The sequence below is a fragment of the Pangasianodon hypophthalmus genome, chromosome 14 (assembly GCF_027358585.1).
Source record: "Pangasianodon hypophthalmus isolate fPanHyp1 chromosome 14, fPanHyp1.pri, whole genome shotgun sequence".
NCBI classification, from domain to species: Eukaryota; Metazoa; Chordata; class Actinopteri; order Siluriformes; family Pangasiidae; genus Pangasianodon; species Pangasianodon hypophthalmus.
The window spans coordinates 26,074,932-26,095,461 of NC_069723.1; the positions used below are offsets into that span (position 1 = coordinate 26,074,932).

Here is a 20,530-nt window from a genome sequence, read left to right on the forward strand (position 1 = left end):
ATCTCAACATGGAGCAGAATCTCAAAGGAATGTTTCCAACAACTTGTGGAATCCATGCATGAAGAATTGAGGCTGTTTTGAGAGCAAAGGGACTGAGAGCCTTACCCAGTATTAGTGTAGTGTTCCTAATAAAGTGCTCAGTGAGATTATAGTAATGTAAATGTGATCTGCTTTAATCAAAGATCAAACCACAATCTTTGAAGAAACTTTGAAATAAAAACAATATTTGCAATGCCTAAATAAAAGGAAAATTATCCTAATAGCAAATCATATTTCATATAAGACTCTACCATTTTCTTATCCTATTTGTTTTTTCTTTTTTGTGACTAGAGTTGGATGGAGATGGGTGTAAATGGAAAAATGGGGACACGCGCACAAAACTCACAAATGTAACACACGTTCCTGCACTTCACTAACACTAAGAATAAAAGCGTCTTCTAGCAGCAGTTGTGCTCCGATAGCTCTTCATAATCTCCCGCTCTGGCAGGAGGCTTGTAGTAATTTCCTCAGTTTTTATCTGTGGTGTTTGAGATTGTGCTTTAGCGGTGATAGTTTATTGCCCTTTTACATTGGACACACACGTGCACATGGTGTGTGCTTTATCGTATGTAACAGAGTGTTCATGTAATGTTATGGAATTTTTACTAATAGTAATAATAACAATGAAATTATGTAAGCAGTAACGGAGTTCAGTTTGAGTGTGTAGTGTCACTGGAGCAAACTCACGGTTGTTATAATGAACACTGTGAAAGCTCACACTGCTGCATGACTGACACTGGAGTAAAGAAGCTTATTCAGATTTCACTGCATACTCACTTTACCACCAAACATCACTCCGCTCCATACACCATTCCGAATGATCGATTAATGCTCTTAAAGTTCGGCACGTGATGGAAAAGTGTGTGTGTGTGACGTCTGTGAAGTATGAACTATTGGGCATGGTCATGACCCTTGTCCAGTCGCACTGTTTTTTAGTCATTTATTTTATGTCCTGTTTGTGTGTTCTAGATGAACGAGGAGATGTTGTGTCAGGAGTTTGGACGCTACGGGCCGTTGGCAAGTGTGAAGATCATGTGGCCCAGGACTGACGAGGAGAGAGCCCGAGAGAGAAACTGTGGTTTTGTGGCCTTCATGACGAGGAGAGATGCAGAACGAGCGCTTAAACATTTAAATGGTGCGTGTGATAAACAATACTGTAAAATAGTGTAAAACTCTACCAATCTGTTTACTTCGCTCTTGATCACGTCACGTCGCTCATCACCTCACTCTTCGTCACCTCGCTCATCTCATTGCATGTCAATCATCGTATTACTCTTCATCGCATCACTCTTCACCCTGCTGTTTTTTTTAAAAGTCACATCAGCTTTCTCCACAGAATATTTACACCTCACCTATTCTGTTTCTGTTGTCATTGACTTGTGATTTTCTTTAGATTTTATTCCAGCTATTTCTTTTAATGACGACCTGAAATGAATGCTGATCCTTTATTTATTTATTTTTGATACATTAATGTTATTGTGTGTGTCTGTAAGTTGTAGGTTGTGTTCCTAGAAGACCACAAGGTTGACTTTCCTTCATGCTTGAGAGTAAATGTGTTCGTGACTCTGCGTCTGTTGCACCTCAGCTACAGCACGCTGTGGAACACATTTTTTTTTTTTTTTTATTGTCTTTTCAGATGGAAGTGTGGAAGTGGCGCTTCAGCCCCCTGCAATGTTTAACATTTAATTACGCTTATGTCCTTTCAGGAAAAATGATAATGAACTTTGAAATGAAGCTGGGATGGGGCAAAGGCGTGCCAATTCCCCCCCACCCCATCTACATCCCTCCATCCATGATGGAGCACACGCTCCCTCCTCCACCCTCTGGTCTGCCCTTCAACGCTCAGCCCAAAGAGAGGCTGAAGAACCCCAACGCTCCCATGCCCCCCCCTCCCAAGAACAAAGAAGAGTTCGAGAAGGTAACTCACTCCACACAGACGCCACACAACCATAAAGCTGTAATTAGCTCTGTCAAGTTAGTTTTGAGAAAAAGGGTTTATTTTTTACACTGGGGTGAGTTCCTCACAGTTCCCTCACTTCAGTCTGACCTCTGTGAGATTTAACTGACAATGTGACTGAGGTTTGGATCGATGTAGTTCATACTGAGTACCTAAATATGATTAGCAGTGGGGGGGAAAAGAAAGCAGGAAAACCCCAACACACCTCTTCTGAGTGAAAGAAAATTGGATAATTCTACTTACACATTGTCTAATTACAATCTGCGGTGGAATTCACGAGGCTACTGTGAGGAATAAAACCCTGTGAAAGTGAGATTCCTGTACCTGTAGAATAGTAGAATAAACACTGTACACTGATACACGGGTAAGTCACTTAGAATGAAAATTCACTCTTGCCATATTTGTAGGTCTTGATGTTATTTTGAGAGCACTATGTTGTTGGTTTTGTTGTTAGAGATGTAATTGCGTTAAGATGTTTGTAGACAGTGTGGTGTAAAAGTGTCAGTAGTTCAGTTATAAAGTTTTAAAACTGACCAGCGTAGACGTTTTCTTGTTGTAGGTCAATGTTGCATATAGTATTATGCTTGTTTCCTTTTAACAATACTCACGTCTATTCTGTGTTTATTATCTGATGTGACTTCATATCCAGACTCTGTCGCAAGCCATAGTCAAAGTGGTTATCCCAACAGAAAGGTACATGTTTCTCTTCTTCTCCAAATTCTTATCAAATGTAGACAAAATCTCTGTAGTTTATAAACGATTGGACATGTGAGCGCTACACAGGCTGTTCAGCTGAGCAACAGTTGAGGCAGTGCACGAGTGAGCACACACGCGCACACACACACACGCGCACACGCGCACACACACACACGCACGCGCACACACACAAACCCCAGAGATGATGAAAGTGAACATTAAGTGCAGTAAGATTAGTTTAGCTCAGTACCAGTTTTAAAGTGTATTAAACTTAAGTGTTTGGTCTTCTGTATGTGTGTGTGAGTGTTTAGAAAAGTGTAAAAAAAGCATTTTATACACTTGATGTATGTTTATTTATAACTGATGAGGCTCAGAGAGTTAAATTACATATTTTCTGGATTATACACATTTCCCCACAAACAGAGGTAGAAAACACAGAGCTGAGGGAGAAGGTTTAGTGATAATGGGACTGTCAGTGGTGTTAGGAGGTTTACATACACGCACACACACACACACACACACACACACACACACACATACAAGTACTGAGCAGTGTTTAAACACGTACATAGTATATATAAAATGCGCACGTCACTTTATTGTTAGTGACCGTTTATTCTCCACAGTGTGTGCACTGTGGCATTTGATAACACTCAGTGAGAGCAGTGCTGATTGTAAACACACACACACCCCCCTGCCTCTGGCTGATGCTCACCTGAACCGCTGCAGTAGTGTGGGTAAAAGCGCAGCACCCAATCCCCTGTAGTGTCAGTGACCTTTGACCTTGGCCTTGGTGAGCAGCACCAGTTGAACTGCAGCAGCGAGGGACCAGGAAAACGTCACAGGACTGAGGATTGGGGAAAGTATACAGAAAGACATCGGTATGATCGGCTCCAATGCTTTGTGACTGTTATTTTCTACATTTTGACCCAAAGCAATAAATCATCTTTACATGATGTTCTAGATTTAATGTCCTGTCCCTTTGGCCTGGTAACTAAACCATTAGCATGAACAGGTGACGTTAAAGGCAATGTGCAGTGAGGGAGCAGTGCTGTTAGCATATTGCCATTGTCCTCATTCTCACAGTGTGTGTGTTGTTACACTGCCAGTCAGTTTTAAACCTTACACACTACACTGTTCACTATTCACTCACCACTCAATGTACAGTAATGTAGTAATGTGTGTGTTTGTGTGTGTGTGAGAGAGAGAGATTCTGAGATAACCGTAATATGTGTGTGAAGCAGAGAGAGAGAAGTTCAGAGATAATGCAGTAGGATAGGGAGTGTGTGGCTGTGTGTGCAAGTGGATATGACCGTGTGTGTGTGTTTTGGTGATGGCTCTGAATCCATGTCTAACTGTGTTGCTCTTGTAGGAATTTACTCTCTCTAATCCACCGGATGATCGAGTTTGTGGTGCGTGAAGGTCCTATGTTTGAGGCCATGATCATGAACAGAGAAATTAACAACCCCTTGTACAGGTGAGCTTTATTACCTGTGTGCTGTTTACTAACCTCTATAAATCAGATTTAATTTAAATGAACAGGCTTTTCATTCACTCTGAATTATACAGCTTATCATGGAGAGAGCTCATTGAATCAAATAACTCAGTCTCAGATGAATCAGTTACGAACCTCACAACTGTGGCAATAAAGAGCCTTAAATCATGAAAATTTTCATTGTTAAATAAATGACCTGTGTGTGCGCAGGTTTTTATTTGAGAATCAGAGCCCAGCTCACGTGTATTATCGTTGGAAGTTGTACTCCATCCTGCAGGCAAGTTTCAGCACAGACACACACACACACACACACACACACACACACATACACACACATATACCCACCCACCCCAGTGATGTGCTTGAAGCTGTGAGTGTGAGCTGAGACTAAACTCTGAAATGTCACACACAGGGAGATTCTCCGACTAAATGGAGGACAGAGGACTTCAGGTTGTTTAAGAACGGCTCATTGTGGCGACCGCCTCCTCTGAACCCGTACCTGCACGGCGCACCTCAGGAGGAGGAGAACGAGGAAGATGAGGAGGAAGAAGGGATCAAGAAAGGATCTTTGAAAGACGAGTATGATAACAAATACACATGAAGGCAGAAAAAAAATAAGGAAGAATCCATTAATAGTAATATTTAACACATGCACCTATAAATTTACAGAGTAAAGCCTGTTTAACTGTGTGTGTGTGTGTGTGTGTGTGTGTGTGTGTGTGTGTGTGTATGTTTACAGCGAGAGAGATAAACTAGAGGAGATTTTGCGAGGTCTCACCCCCAGGAGGAGTGACATTGCAGAGGCCATGCTGTTCTGTCTCACTCACGCTGACGCTGCAGAGGAGATTGTCGAGTGCATCACAGAGTCTCTGTCCATCCTGAAAACACCGCTTCCTAAAAAAGTCAGAACACTTCACTTACAGACTTGTTGATTATTGTGACGTTTACTGTATTAGTGCTTGAAATAAAAAAGAGAAATAGTTTACTCTGGTATTTTGTAGGTAACAAAAAAAAAGTGGTTTTGAAGAAAAGAAACATTTTGACGAGAAAGGAAGTAAAGATATTTAGTGGTACTTCTGTTTTGATTAATTACCTTTTTTTTTCTTTTTTTAATTTCACAGATTGCGAGGTTATATTTGGTCTCTGATGTGTTGTATAACTCCTCGGCTAAAGTCTCTAACGCCTCCTATTATCGGAAATTGTAAGTCAATTCTGTAATTATTTTTCTGTGTCTCAATTTGTAAGTACCATAATGTCATTAATTTGCTCTTTTTCTTTACCAGCTTTGAGAATAAATTGTGTCAGATATTCTCTGATCTCAACGCCACCTTTAAGACGATACAGGGCCACTTACAGTCTGAGAATTTTAAGGTAATTTTAAGCACTGGTGTTGTGTTTAAATATGTTCAGCAGCTGTTTGTGCGAGAGCCTGAATTCCTGAATTTGTCATCCTGTAATCTGTGTTCTGCTGTGTGTGTGTTCTGCTGTGTGTGTTCTGCTGTGTGTGTTCTGCTGTGTGTGTTCTGCTGTGTGTGTGTGTGTGTGTGTGTGGGACCTGCCTGAGTCTCGCACTGAAATGGAAATTGTTTAATGACGGTCTTTCTCTTTATCTTCGCAGCAAAGAGTGATGTCGTGTTTCCGAGCGTGGGAGGAGTGGGCTGTGTATCCTGATCCGTTCCTCATCAAACTCCAGAACATTTTCCTGGGACTCGTCAGTCTCGATCCAGAAAAGGAGACAGAAGTGCCTGAGGTGAGGATTTAAGGATTTTTGAGGTGACCCCCACTTGACTGAAGTGTTTTAAAGTTTTAACCAGATTTACATCAAAAAAATAAAGAACCTACAAGCCAGGTAGAAAAATAAGGGTATCAAAGTCTGTGTGTGTGTGTGTGTGTGTGTGTGTGTGTGTGTCAGCCCACTGAACAGGCTGACGATTTGGATGGTGCCCCCATCGTGGAAGAGGAGTTGGATGGAGCTCCTTTAGAGGATGTTGATGGTACACCAATCGATGGAGCTCCACTAGATGGCGCTGTGCTCGAGGACCTGGATGGCGTTCCAATAAAAGGATCAGAGGAAGAACTGGACGGCCTTCCTCGTGAGTCACTTACACCTACACACACACACACCTACACTCACACACCTACGCTCACACATACATTTCAGGCGTTCAGGGTGCAAATGTCAGAGCTCGTTGCCATAGTAACAAAAAGCTGACTCCTCCCCTTCTACACTGTGTCAGGAATAACAAACAGATTGTAGTGAGATGACCAGAGTGAGTTGTCAGGAATTTTTAATAATCGTTTTGTACAGATGGATGACCCTGATGGGATTTAAACCCCGATAAACAGATTGAAGTTAAAATAGAGGAGAAGAGGAATGTTTCAGTCTCAAAATGTTCCACACAAAAGTAATGTTCAATTTTTTAGACAGATCAGATGACATGGATTTACATGCAAATGAAACTCTTGTGTAAAAAGAATGCCTTATTTTTTTACTTTGCTTGTTTAGTGGACGGGCCGAAACCTGGGTTTAAAATGGCTCCCTCTAAGTGGGAGGAAGTGGACGGAGCTGCTCTCGAGGCTCAGGGTATTTATAAGGATTTTTCTGATTTCCGTCTCTTTCAGCTCCTTTGTGTTTCTGTGTGTCTTAAAGATTTTTTACTGATGTTTGATTTACAGCTGTAACTACGTCAAAGTGGGAAATCTTTGATTTGCCTGAAGAGTCTGAGAAAAGTGATGAGAGGTAAAAATCTACGCTCATTTTATTTTTATTTAGTAAGAGCTGTTGACGTTGTGTGGTTTACTTAACATTTATACTGCTGATCGATTAGGACATAGTGACCACTTTTGTCTTCTTGCTTGTGAGTGTAAGTAACCGAAACACTGTACATAGCAGGAATACACATGAGGCTGATGTGAAGGAGACTGTGAAGAGTTCCTCGTCAGAACCACAGTCTCACGCCCAGCCTGCTAAAGAGGAGCATCAGGACTCTAAGTCGGCCAAACTCTCAGAGATGAGTGAAGAGAAACGCGCTAAACTGCGGGAGATTGAGGTGAATTTACTCATCACACACCGCTCCGTGTATGTGCAGGAATTCTGTTAGATGTTTAATAACACTTCTGTTTACAGCTCAAAGTGATGAAGTTTCAGGATGAGCTGGAATCCGGAAAACGGCCCAAAAAATCTGGCCAGAGCATTCAGGAGCAGGTGGAGCTCTACAGGGACAAACTACTGCAGAGGGTCAGTCACGCTGCTGATTAAGGACGTATTGTTCTGCACAGGGTGTGTGTGTGTGTGCGCGCGCGTGTATGGTGGTGTCGGTGCAGGTGGTCATGCAGGTGTCACTGTGTTACTTTGCGTGAATACAGCATTAATGTCACTTTTCAAATTAGCTGTACAGTGAGTGTAACTTCATACTGCAGCTTGGTTTCTGCATAAAGCAGCATGTCACCTCACACACACACACGCGTGCGCACACACACACACTCTCCATGTTTCTGACTCTCCCCTTGTGTATTTTTATAAAAGTGTGCTATAAACATGTCTGTGTCCTGGCTGAGCTTCTATGAAACTCTTCAGCAACTTGGTGAATAAATTCTGAGAGAGTCAATCATCTTTGAATCTTTATTGATCAATCAACACGTAGCACTGCAAGCTCCGCCCACAACCAGTCCAAGTCTGGCACAGGACCTGAAAATGTTCTTCTGCTGGAAACGGGACTGTTTTGGACGTGCTGACGTCTCTGTTTTATAACTTTTAGGAAAAGGAAAAAGAAGTGGAGAAAGATAAAGAGAAGGAAAAAGAGAAAAAGGACAAAGACAAATCTGACGTAACTCATAAAGAGAAGGAAAAAGAGGACTCATCGTCCAACAGAAAGGAAAAGTAAGTTACACCACAGTGTCAGTGTGAATCAGCACCTGAAGCTGAAAAGCGAGTTAAATGAAATCCCTGTGTTGTGATTGGTTAGGAAGCGCAGACACAGTCCGTCTCCCAGTCCAAGTCGCAGCAGCAGCAGCAGCGCACGTCGTGTCCGATCTCCATCACCGCGCTCTGAGCGCTCCGACCGCTCCGACCGCACTCACACCAAGGACAGCTCACGCTCCACCTACAGAGACTCGCCCAGAGACAGCAGCCGAAAATCCTCCAAACGGTCAGATTCACCTCCACCTGTCTCCTTCTGTCTCCACCTGTCTCCTTCTCTCTCCACCTGTCTCCTTCTCTACCTCCATCTGTCTACATCTTTACCTCTGCCTGTCTGCTGCTCCACCCTTCTCCTTCTATCTCCACTCTTCTGCTTCTGTCTCTGCCCATTTCCTTCTCTTTACTTCCACCTCTCTCCATTGTTGCCCCCATTTTAACCTCTATCTGCACTTTTCTTTTTCTGTCTCTTTACTCCGTCTGTACTTTCTCTCACACTGGGCTGGATGATGTTCAGCTGCGTGATGTGTCAGTGACATTAACACTGATTTAAACAATATCAACTTTATACACTATGAGAAACGCTTAAGCTTTTACAGTGATACAGAAATGCAACATCCAGAGTAAACATACAGCATCTAATAACAATGTACACAAATATATCTTTAAATATAGTGGTGTATTCTAAACTTATTATCAGCACACCTTCATGGTGGAATGGTACAGTCCATTAGCTCTGTTCTGGTGTGTGTAATTCTGACAGATGTGTGTTTGCTACATACTGTGTGTTCATGTTCTCTCTCTCTCTCTGTGTGTCTCTGTCTGTCTGTGCTTTATTGTGCAGATCGCCCTCTCCCTCCGCCACACCCAAACGCTCCCGCAGGTCCAGATCACGAACACCCAAAAAATCCTCCAAGAAATCCCGTTCCCGTTCCCGGTCACCACACCGCTCACACAAAAAATCCAAAAAGAGCAAACACTGAGAAATGTCGTCGTATCTTCTGTGCCTCAGTTTCATCTCATCAGTGCGTGTAGGAAGCATCCACGTTTCTCCTCTTCCTCCGTGAGGTTCAGTTCCACATGCACGCCTGCGGTTCCGTGTGATCAGGGCTCTGCACTGGGCTTTATACCAGCGAGCTCTGCTCAAGTGCTCTCAGAACAATGTGGTATTTTTGCTCGTGGTTTTTAGGTCCCTGTAAAAATGACGTAAATTAAAATAGTGTATGTTTCAGTTGTATAGATGTTTTGATTTTCAATAAAGACACGGCGTATGTGAACTTTCTTCTGAGACATGCTGATTTTTGTATTTTAAATGGAACTGAGATTTTTTTTCTTTTCTCATATCTGATCATCCCATTTACTGTGATGATGTAACAGCGGACACTAAAGTGGTTTCCTTTATAGTGAATGTTTGAGGAAGAAAAGATCCTGTGGTGAAGGACCGCTGTCCTCTACCAGTCTTTGATCTGGACCTCTGTGCATTGCTGGTCATCCACCGTGAAGCCAATCCCATAATTCTGTTCACTAGACATCTCACATGTGATGTCTGCTGTGGTTTTCTTTTAGTGAAAGGAACAGTTTGGGCAAAAATTAAACGTGTTCCAGTGATTCACACACGCATATTTAGTGCACTGTGATAAACTGGTGGCTGTCAGCACGTCACTTGTTAGCTACGTTAGCTACGGTAGCTCCAGCACACGCCTAATCGAGCAAACTTCACGCTGAACACCTCTCGGCTGAGCCGCCACATTTGGAGCAAAGGGCGAACACTTCACTTCTGGCTAAACTGTTCCTTCAGTAGGCTGTGAACATTATTTTTTAAAAATAGGACCTGTAATATTGTGATTTTCAGTGAACATTCTTTGCAAGCAGCAGAATAGTTTTTAAAATATTTTTCCGTAGAACCTGGTGAGCACATGGTGTGGCTGAAAAAGTGAAATCTTTTCCTCCAATATCCAGCAGTTTTTAACCAAAGGTGAAAGGTTTAAGCTGCTTTGGATTGAGCTTTTTAATTTCTGACTTTGCACTTGCAGAACCCATTTGTTAAATGTAGTAGATTGCAGCTGACATTTGTAGAGCTACTTTTATTTGGATTAAACCATTACATTCACATGGACAGTGAAACCAGCCAATACCTGTAAAAACTCTGTAATAATTATTGTACTTTTGATAAAGGTGGTTTGTGATTTCCACTTCTGTAACAGCAATAAAAAAAAAAAAAAAGAAATCACAGACCCCCTGGTTTTCTTTTACAGAACCCACCTTGAGGAAATATTATTGAGCTGAAGAAGTGAATCTGGTGTGTTTGAACTAATGTGCTTTAGATAATTATTAGCTTATATTTTGCTTTTATGGCTTTTTTCTTTCCGTTTCTTTTCATGAAAGACATTGATTATAGTTGCTGTAATTATCTGAATTAACTGGGAGATGTCAATGTTCCGTGTGCTAGTGTTTTTACAGCTAAATATCATCTGATCACGAACCCGGACGTCACGCGTTTTCTCGCGATACTACATCACGGCGCAGGCGCAGCACCAGGAAGTGGAGGGTGTGTTTTTTTCTGCTCTGTTTGTTTTGCAGGTCAGCTGGAGCAGGAACGGACTTGGAGATGAAGTCCTTCTGGTTACTTCTGAGTTTCTTTTTTCCGGTGTTTCTGTGTTGCTCGGCTTCGGCTTTTGACGGAGTTTTAGGCAGCACAGCTTCCTGTCACAAAACCTGCCGAATGACGTACAGCCTGCACACTTACCCGCGGGTTAGCATCAGCGCTAGCATCAGTGCTAGTTAGCGTAACGGGCTAGCCGGGGAATTAGCACAGCTGTGCTCCTGCGCAGCGAAATTAAAACTTCTTACTGCACTAGTTTGTGTAATTTTAAAACTGCTTTGTTATAAATCTGTTGGTTTGGACCTGATAAATAACTGAAGCTAAATAATTTGTCAGGTCACAGTCTGAATACTTAGTAATAAACACTGATAAAGTTTGGCATTTTAGTCCGAGTAACTTGCCCAGTTTCCCTGCTAAAGTTTAGCTGTATTTAAGTGATTAATAATGGAGTGTTGTATTTGTAGGAAGTGGAGCTGTTTGCCTGTCAGAGAGGATGCAGACTTTTCTCCATTTGCCAGTTTGTTGGTGACAGTGAAAATCTGAATCAGACCAAATCCGAGTGTGAATCTGGTACAGATTAAATCAGTTCATTTTAGCTGTTAGAGCCACATGTCCGTGTGTTCACATTAAACTGATTTTTCCATTTTCTCCACAGCTTGTAATGAAGCGTATGATGAAGCAGATGGACAGTTCGCCTGCAGCCTCGGCTGCCAGAATCAACTTCCCTTCGCTGAGCAGCGACAAGAGCAGGTCCAGAGCACATTCACACCCTACAGCACTGTACTGCAGGAAAATATCATATTATAAACCCCAGGATCAGGTCCAGAGCACATTCACACCCTACAGCACTGTACTGCAGGAAAATATCATATTATAAACCCCAGGATCAGGTCCAGAGCACATTCACACCCTACAGCACTGTACTGCACAAAAATATCATATTATAAACCTCAGGATCAGGTCCAGAGCACATTCACACCCTACAGCACTGTACTGCAGGAAAATATCCTTTCATCACATTATAATAAACCCCACGGTGAGCAACAGAGGAAATAAATCAATTTAATATACAGAAAATGTAATTTAATATTATAATAAACACTGTAGGGAGTGAAATCTGTTTTATCTCTGTATTTAAACTGAACACAGCAAGGAAATAAAGCTTCACGTCTCAGTGTGAGCTCGGAGTAATAACTATAAATTTTTTTCACTTTGTTTCAAGATTTTTGACTTTGACTTTTTGGAGCTTTTTCTTTTAAGCTGTTGGCCATGATGCCCCGAATCCACCTACTTTACCCCCTGACGCTGGTGAGGGGATTCTGGGAGGACATGATGAACCAAGCTAATGAATTCATCGCCTCGTCATGGACATTTTACCTCCAGGCCGATGATGGGAAAGTCGTTGTTTTCCAGGTAAAACGTCATTCCATCATAAATCTTAAAAAAAAAAAAAAAAAACCTAAACTAAAATTTATTAATCATTATACACACAAATACACTTCCAATATTTAACTTTAATTGTATAACACTGATACCACACACACACACACAGCGACTGGAGGAGACACACAGGAAGTGTTCAGTAGAACAGGTTTTACAGTGTGAGTGAATAAACAAATTCAGACAATGATCCAAAACAACTCAGAAATACAACATGATTATCGTCCTGTATTCTCCTGCACTATACAACTTTATAACGCTTTATAAGACTTAGTTTGGAACAAACAAAGCACTGAAAATCCCATAGAGGAGCTATCAGAAATTAGCATTGTTGTAGCATCCACACATTCTCCATGGTTTCAGTGAGTTTCAGTGGCGTGAGATGTCGCTGTAATAAACAGGATGGACTTCCAGACACAGTGATTCACCAGCAGGCGGCGCTGAAGTGCAGCTTAGTGTAGATACGCACATTATTGTAATTATAGACACTTTATAGAAATCAAAACTCCTGCTATATTCATGCAACAAAACTAATTACATGTAAGCACACAGAATATAGGAGTGTGTTTTATACTTTAAAGCCACTTAAAGTTCAGAATATTTTCTTGTTGTCTAAGTTTAGAATGAACAGTGTCTCATTATTACTGTGTGTTAAATGCCTTAATAACAGTGTTTTATTTATTGCATGGCTCTCTCGTAACCCAAGGTCACAATTACAGTAAAAAAAACATTATCCTGAGTTTATTCTTTTGACCACTCCCAACAGCATTAATGTGAAGTTAAACTCGTTCTTTATGTAAGGGGAATATCAGTGAGATGTGGTTCTCTTTAGTAATTAAATTGATTCATGTTGTTTTTACAGACAGGGCCACAGGTTCAGTTTGTGTCTCCGTTTGACCTGCAGAGGGAGGAGCTGAAGGAGGAGTCTCAGAGTTCAGGTATGAATACGTCGTCATAAAGAGCCTATTCTACCTGCATTTTCCCCACGCCTTTTCCCCACCCTGTTTCACCTGCATGTAAATTAATTTCCATCAGAAATTGTAAAAAAGTTTGTCACTTGCCTGAGAATGTAATGAGATTGTAAACATTAGCGTCCACAGTGTCTGAAACTGCCCCTGTACATGAGTTTACAGTAATATTAATAATAATCTGATCACACAGCTGAGTAAAGCTGCATGTTGTGTTTCACTTTTACAGATCCTGAGATTAACGAGCCGGTTTACAGGGAGTACAGTAGGAGCTCCGGCCGGGAGAGACTCGGCGTCGTGGCACACTATCAAAGCAGCTCACAGGATGACTACGGCTTCTTCAGCTGTCTCTCCAGGTGTGTGTCTGAGATCAGGAAACGTCTTTAGGACACAACTTTGTATAAATATGGGGAAAAAAGAGAAAAAGCCTCAGAGAGAAAAACACTCCCAGTGAAAATTACTTTCTTTCAGCATCAGACTCAGGTAGGGGCGTGGCCTAAAGACTAAAGGCAGCAATTGAACAGTTTTATTTGTGTATTTAAATTTTATGAGAGTTATGTTATTGTTTAAATTTCTTTAAAGTCAACTGTTACGATTTACACATGCACATGAGAATAGATCACCCTGTTTCTTAAATTTGGCTTTCAGTATGTTAGAGATTTGACTTTAAGGTTCTAGCACTTGTCTGTAAATCACTAAATGGTTTAGGGACGGTGATGTGCTCTTACAGTATGAGCCGAGCAGCACTTTCAGATTAATAGGAACTCATCAGAAAATCATGCCTAAGGTAAACACTAAACACGGAGAAGCAGCATTTAGCTTTTATTTATCTTAATGCACTTTATGATTTTTATTAAATTTTATTTATTTATATAAATTTTTAAAATTAATTCATAATTTTTAATGTTTTAACTGTTTCGTTTTTTTATACATTTATTTTTTTACTTATGTCTTTATTTTGTAAACAAAGCTTTTCTACTTTTAACTCTGAGTTAAGCAGCACCAGACGGTTTCAGAAACTTAACCGCTGCCTGCACTGTAGTTACCAAACCCCCCAATAAAGATAGCCTTAGAATTCCTCTCCGCAGATAAATGTAATGAATTTGTTTGAACTATTGGCCATTAGTTACAAAGTCAAATAACACTACAGTGTATCTCCTATCACCTACAAATAACTTGGCTGTTATGTCACAATATAATATAAAATATAATAAAATTATGACATTCATCAGCAGCAAAACTTTGGAGGAAACAGTTTGGCACCTTAAATCCACAGCGTGTTGTCCTGATACACTGCCGTCCGACTTCTAAAAATTATTTTCAACTCTGTAGATGCTGATCTGCAGCAAAGAGTTACTGGCTCACTCTTACCAGGCATTTTCCCAAAATCACTAAAAACATTCTTAAAAGCTGTCATTCTTAAAAAAGATAACTCTAGATGCTTCTGTACTAAACAGTTACTGAATTTAAATGGACAAGTTCCATTCAGGTTTCTGACCTCACCACAGTACTGAGACTGCAGTTACACAGGTGTTAAATACACCTGAACACTGACTGGTATTACTACAGCTAGATCTGGAGCTGCATTTTTTTTTTTAAAACTTTTTTATAGTACTTTTAACAATGGACATTTTAACAGTGAAACTCCCTGAGATGACATGAAGAAACTTTGCGAGGAACCAGACTCACAGATGCAGATTGTACATTTGACACTGTATATCATAGAATACTTCTAGACAGGCTGGAAATTGGGTAGGACTGTCTGGAACAGTCCTAAAATGATTCAGATTTAGAAGGCCTCAGAGATCACTTGTTGGGTGACTTTTATTCCGTCTGTATATGCTCTCATTAGGCCAAATCCTACAAGACTACAAAATTACATATCATAGTTATACTGATGAGACCCAGATATACTCTGCTCTCTCACCAGATGATTACAACCAAATAGACTCACTGTGTCAGTGTTTGGAGCACAGAAATAACTTAGTGAGGCAAAATCTTCTTAAATTAAATGATGAAAAAAACAGAGATTGTTGTGTTTTGCAACAAAGAAGACTGACTCTATTAGTGCACACCTTGAATCTAGGGCTCCAAAGTCTAAAATCTTGGCATTCTAATAGATTCAGATATAACCTGATATAAGCGTATCAAAACAATCACTAAAGCAACCATCTGTCATCTTAAAAACATAACCAGAACAAAAGGTTTATTGCCCCAACAATAACTAGAGAAATTCATCCACGCTTTAATCTTCAGCACAGTAGACAACTGTAATAGTGTTTTTACTGGACTTCCCATAAAGACCATTGAACAGGTGCAACTCATTCAACATGCTGGTGCAAGAGTTTTAACCAGGACAGAGAGAACAGAGCTCATCACTCCAGCTCTAAAATCTTTACACTGGTTACTTGTTAGTTACAAAATAGGTTTTAAAGTGCTGCGTAGACTATAAATCACTGAATAGAATAGGGCCAGAACACACATCTGAAATGCTTAAAGAACATAAAAGTAGTAGGTCATTTAGAGCCGGGAGTGAAGCAGCATTCAGCTTTTATGCTACACACAACTGGAACCAGCTCCCAGAAGATCTAATTGTGACACTAATGTAGCCATTTTTAAATCTAGCTTAAAAGTATTTCTTTTTCTTGTGCCTACAACTGAATTATATAACTTGCACTTTATTTTTAGTATTGCATTTTTAATTGGTCTTTTAATCTAATTTTAAGTCCTTTTTAATTCATCCTGTCTTATTGATTCTATTTCTTCTTATTTAATGTTCTTATCTTTTTATTTTTATTCATTATATTGTCTTTATATATAAAATCAGTCAGGTCCATAAGTATTTGGACAGTGACAATTTTTGTAATTTTGTCTCTGTACACCACCACAATGGATTTGCAATGAAGCGATCAAGATGTTTTCAGATCAAGATTTTACAGAGTTCCTCCATTTTCACAGGCTCAAACGTAATTGGATAAAATAACATAATTATAGATATAAGGAGTATTTTTAATGCTTGGATACAAATCCTTTGCAATCAATGAATGCCTGAAGTCTGGAACCCATGGACATGCTGAATTTCTGTACTGTGAAGCTCCTCAATCAGTTTTGCAGCATTTGACTGAATCTGAACAGAAAGTAGCTCTATACACTTCAGAATTCATCCTGCTGCTTCTATCAGCAGCCACATCATCAATAAACACCAGTGACCCAGTTCCATTGGCAGCCATACATGCCCATGCCATAACACTGCCTCCACATGTGTGATGGTACGCTTTGGATCATGATCCCTTCCTTTCCTTCTCCATACACTTCTCTTTCCCTCATTCTGGTACAAGTTAATCTTGCATCAGAACTAGTCAGGCTTTTTTTTTTTTTTTTGGAGGTTTTTTAGCAAAGTCTAATCTGGCCTTTCTGGGTCCTTGGAGGACTAGTGGTTAGGCCTCGGCACTCTCACCACCGCAGCTGTTTGTTTTTTTTTGATAGGTCTGTTTTTTCAGCCTAATGATGGCCTCCTTCACTTGCATCGACACCTCTTTTGACCACATAGTGAGTTCCCATGAACAGCTACCAAATGGAATTCAACACTTGGAAGCAACTCCAGACCTTATCTCTTTAATTTGTCATGAAATAATGGGGAAACAGGCCACATCTGGCCATGAAACTGCCTATCAGTCAATTGCCCAATTACTTTTGAGCCTGTGAAAATGGAGGGACTCTGTAAAATATAAATGGCTGTAATTCCTAAATGGTTAATAGAATGGTGAAACCCCTTGAATTAAAACTGAAAGTCTACATTTCAATCTTGAGTGAACCACAAATCCATTGTAGTGGTGTAAAGAGGCAAAATTACAAACGATGTGTCACTGTCCAAATACTTATGGACCTGATTTTGTGTGTGTGTGTGTGTTTATTTTATTGTATTTTTTCTTATGTATAGCACTTTGAATGATCTCTGTGTATAAAATGTGATATATAAATAAACTGAAGGCTACTAGCTTTATTTATTAGTTAGACCCATTAGCCTTGTTGCTCCAGGACAAACATCTCGACAGATCAGCTACATTTGGGGTTGGAGACACCGAGGTTGTGTTCTTTTTAGCAGAAATTTTCCTTTATGAAAATAAGTCAATGCTGAGTTTTAATTTATTTATTGATTCTGAAGTGGAACAAAAGTTTTTCATCCATTAAGAACTAAAGTCATTACAGTTTTAACATGTTTGTGTCTGTGTGTGTTTAGGAGCCCTTGGTTGCCTGGCTGGATTTTGACCACTACTCTGGTTCTGTCAGTTCTGGTTCTAATTTGGATCTGCTGTGCTACAATGGCCACTGCTACGGATCAGTACGTCCCAGCTGAGGTACATAAACCTAACCCCTAATCTCCTAATCTCCTAAAACCTAATCTCTAATCCCTTAACAGTTTCTGCTGAGGTGCACAGACCTAAGTATTAATCCTTAAACTCTAATCTCTAATTCCTCACTTCACACATAAACATCATTCAGCATCATCATGCTCATAAATGTCGCTCATAACCGACATTGCACGTAGATAGTGTCGTTCGTAACCGACGTCGCACGTAGACAGTGTCGCTCGCAACCGACGTCGCACGTAGACGGTGTCGCTCATAACCGACGTCGCTCATAACCGACGTCGCACGTAGACGGTGTCGCTCATAACCGACGTCGCACGTAGGTGGTGTCGCTCATAACCGACGTCGCACGTAGGTGGTGTCGCTCATAACCGACGTCGCACGTAGGTGGTGTCGCTCATAACCGACGTCGCACGTAGGTGGTGTCGCTCATAACCGACGTCGCACGTAGGTGGTGTCGCTCATAATCGACTTCGCACGTAGGCGGTGTCGCTCATAAACGACGTCGCACGTAGGCGGTGTCGCTCATAAACGACGTCGCACGTAGGCGGTGTCGCTCATAACCGACGTCGCACGTAGACGTTGTCGGTCATAACCGACGTCGCACGTAGACGGTGTCGCTTATAACCGACATCGCATGAAGATCGTCGCGCGTAGACAGTGTCGCTCGTAACCGACGTCGCGCGTAGACAGTGTCGCTCGTAACCGACGTCGCGCGTAGACAGTGTCGCTCGTAACCGACGTCGCGCGTAGACAGTGTCGCTCGTAACCGACATTTTAGCTGAACTTATCCTTTAATACTGAACCTCGGCACCATAAAGAATCTCGCAGTAATGTTGATCTTATAATTGTTTTTATTCAGGGTAGAAATGACACATTGTGTGTGTCTGTGTATTATGTTTTATCCCCACAGAAACTGAGTATTTATGGAGACATGGAGTACATGAAGGAGCAGAACCTGAAGCCATACCCACAATCTTCTCTGCTGATTGTTAGCTCTTTGGTGAAGGGTGATGAGGCTGAAGCGCTTCCACCTAAGCTCAAAGTGGATCTGACCAAAATATAAATGTTTAGGGTTTAGGGAGAGTGCATTAAAGGCAGTGTGTGCTTCATGTCTTAATTTTACACCTTCTTTAGATAATGGGAACTATTTCTTCAGAACGTTATGCTTTTAAGTGTGTGTGTGTGTGTGTGTGTGTGTGTGTGTGTGTGTGTGTGTGTGTGTGTGAGAGAGAGAGAGAGAGAGTGAGTGTATATGTTTGAGGATATTAAAATGGCCACCGGGTCGTGCACTGCTGTAATTTTTATGGTTGCATCTTTTCCTTCATGATGTTTAGTTCAGGTACAGGGGTGTGTGATTTACAGCTCATAAATTTAGGTTCCATTCGGAAACTTTTGTTTCTCTTTTCCACTGACATGGATCTGCCGAAGTGTTTAAAAAGAGCGCATGTTTATAGATACCAGTGTGTGAGAAACCATATCAGCAATTTTGTTGGACTCCTTTACAAAACGAAATGAGGAAACGCCACTGTGTCTGTGGAAAAGTGCTAACAATGAAACTAAATTGGTGTGGTGTTGGATACTGTGCTCAGTAATGACCTTTACTAAAATCCATACAGGTTGCTGGATAGTTTAAATATAATCAACAGTAAAAAAAAAATAAGATAAGCAATTTAAAAAGGCAAAAGATTTTTAAGGTTGGGTTTGACATATATAAATGGTTACAATAAACAAAATGAAATGAAACCATGCAATAAATGTTTGTGTTATTGTATACTTTGTGTGTCTGTGTGTGTGTGTGTGTGTGTGTGTAGGTTGGTATGTGCAGATTAACAGCTCAGAGGCCGGAGGGCTGAAAGGTCGTAGATCCTCCTCACAGCCACCAAAATTTTTCACGTTATGGAGCTCCTGAAACAAAATATTTTACACTACTGCTTTTTTACTGAGTTTTATGTGATGGGACTTTGGGGATGTTTAAATTTTTCCTGAGATAAACTGACTTGCTATTTTACTCGAGTCTCTCATTTAAAACTTATAGATTTTATGATAATAGCCTTTTTCATCTCAGAAGTATTGCTATATTTGTTGTTACATGATACAGAAAAACTACTTCATGATTATTAACCCAGGTTGGACTATTGTAACCTCATGCTGTCAGGATCCTCAGGATGTGTGATTCATTTCTCAGAAGAGAAGACTGCAGTTATACCCACTGTGTTGACAGAAAAGGCACTGCAATGCACGGCCCTTATATTCCCAGTTTGAACAGGAGTTTTGTAAATTGTGAATGATCATCTTTAAGCTGAACTGGGGGTGAGAAGGTAACAAACTCTGTCTCCTATGATCATTAAAATTGGTAATCATGCAACACAAACATGCTGAGCTTTTCCTTGTAAATGCTTAAAATAATATGCGCTTTGCCACACTACATCTAGTGTACAATCCCATCAGCTACTATACATATTTTTCTTGAAAAATCTCCCACAGTTGTCGACCTTGATTGACCATCTGACCCAGAGAAGTTATTCATAAAAAGTGGTCTGATCTTCACCTATGCCACAATTCTAGACAACACAGTCTGATACACACTAACTAGTATTTTTCAAGTCTTTATTGAGCACATTGAATAATCATTCACAGTGCAGGATGGGACAAGTAAGTGATCCCTTGAATTTAGTAACTTGTAGATCCTCCTTTAGCAGCAACAGTCTCCACCAGAAGTTTCCTGTAGCTGCTTATGAGACTGGCACAATGCCTTGGAGGAATTTTGGCTCTACAGCAACAATGTAATGTGAATAAAACGTTGATTGAAGAGGGGAAAACGTATAAAGAAGTGCAGCAAATTATAGGATGCTCAGCTAAAATGATCTCAAATTCTTTAAAATGGCAACAAAAACCTGAAACACAGAAGAAAACGAGCAACTACTGTTAAAACAAATTGAAGAATAGTCAGAATGGCAAAGATTCAGCCAATCATCCCCTCCAGAAAGATCAAAGATGATTTAAAATTACCTCCAAGTACTGTTACAGTCAGAAGACATTTGATT

General features: G+C 40.6%; 2 protein-coding genes across 3 annotated transcripts in view; both read left to right on the plus strand.

Annotated features, from left to right (window-relative positions):
• u2surp (U2 snRNP-associated SURP domain containing) overlaps positions 1–9,380 on the plus strand; it is a 14,078-nt gene extending 4,698 nt beyond the window's left edge. The window contains exons 8-25 of one of the 2 annotated variants that reach the window (XM_053239650.1): positions 1,009–1,174; positions 1,746–1,957; positions 2,646–2,689; positions 4,065–4,169; positions 4,398–4,468; positions 4,604–4,766; positions 4,927–5,089; positions 5,309–5,388; positions 5,471–5,558; positions 5,806–5,937; positions 6,100–6,280; positions 6,694–6,771; positions 6,864–6,927; positions 7,078–7,237; positions 7,315–7,425; positions 7,946–8,067; positions 8,153–8,335; positions 8,948–9,380. In XM_053239650.1, the coding sequence (XP_053095625.1) occupies positions 1,009–1,174; positions 1,746–1,957; positions 2,646–2,689; positions 4,065–4,169; positions 4,398–4,468; positions 4,604–4,766; positions 4,927–5,089; positions 5,309–5,388; positions 5,471–5,558; positions 5,806–5,937; positions 6,100–6,280; positions 6,694–6,771; positions 6,864–6,927; positions 7,078–7,237; positions 7,315–7,425; positions 7,946–8,067; positions 8,153–8,335; positions 8,948–9,086 (2,262 nt within the window). In that variant the 3' untranslated portion in view covers positions 9,087–9,380. The remainder of the gene's footprint in view (positions 1–1,008; positions 1,175–1,745; positions 1,958–2,645; positions 2,690–4,064; positions 4,170–4,397; positions 4,469–4,603; positions 4,767–4,926; positions 5,090–5,308; positions 5,389–5,470; positions 5,559–5,805; positions 5,938–6,099; positions 6,281–6,693; positions 6,772–6,863; positions 6,928–7,077; positions 7,238–7,314; positions 7,426–7,945; positions 8,068–8,152; positions 8,336–8,947) is intronic. The other variant, XM_053239651.1, reaches the window with a different exon arrangement.
• Positions 9,381–10,629: 1,249 nt separating this feature from the next.
• Positions 10,630–19,257, plus strand: tmem59 (transmembrane protein 59). Its single transcript, XM_034310918.2, has 8 exons — positions 10,630–10,855; positions 11,170–11,275; positions 11,361–11,455; positions 11,966–12,118; positions 13,008–13,083; positions 13,343–13,469; positions 17,354–17,471; positions 18,397–19,257. Exons 1-8 carry the CDS (start codon positions 10,712–10,714, stop codon positions 18,547–18,549), a joined length of 972 nt encoding a protein of 323 aa, XP_034166809.1. The 5' UTR covers positions 10,630–10,711; the 3' UTR covers positions 18,550–19,257.
• Positions 19,258–20,530: the final 1,273 nt, after the last annotated feature.

Coding starts and splice junctions, on each gene's coding strand:
- tmem59 (XM_034310918.2), top strand. CDS start 10,712: ATGAAGTCCTTCTGGTTACTTCTGAGTTTCTTTTTTCCGGTGTTTCTG. Junction 11,276..11,360: donor CAAATCCGAGTGTGAATCTG/GTACAGATTAAA, acceptor TTTTCTCCACAG/CTTGTAATGAAGCGTATGAT. Junction 13,470..17,353: donor TTCTTCAGCTGTCTCTCCAG/GTGTGTGTCTGA, acceptor GTGTGTGTTTAG/GAGCCCTTGGTTGCCTGGCT.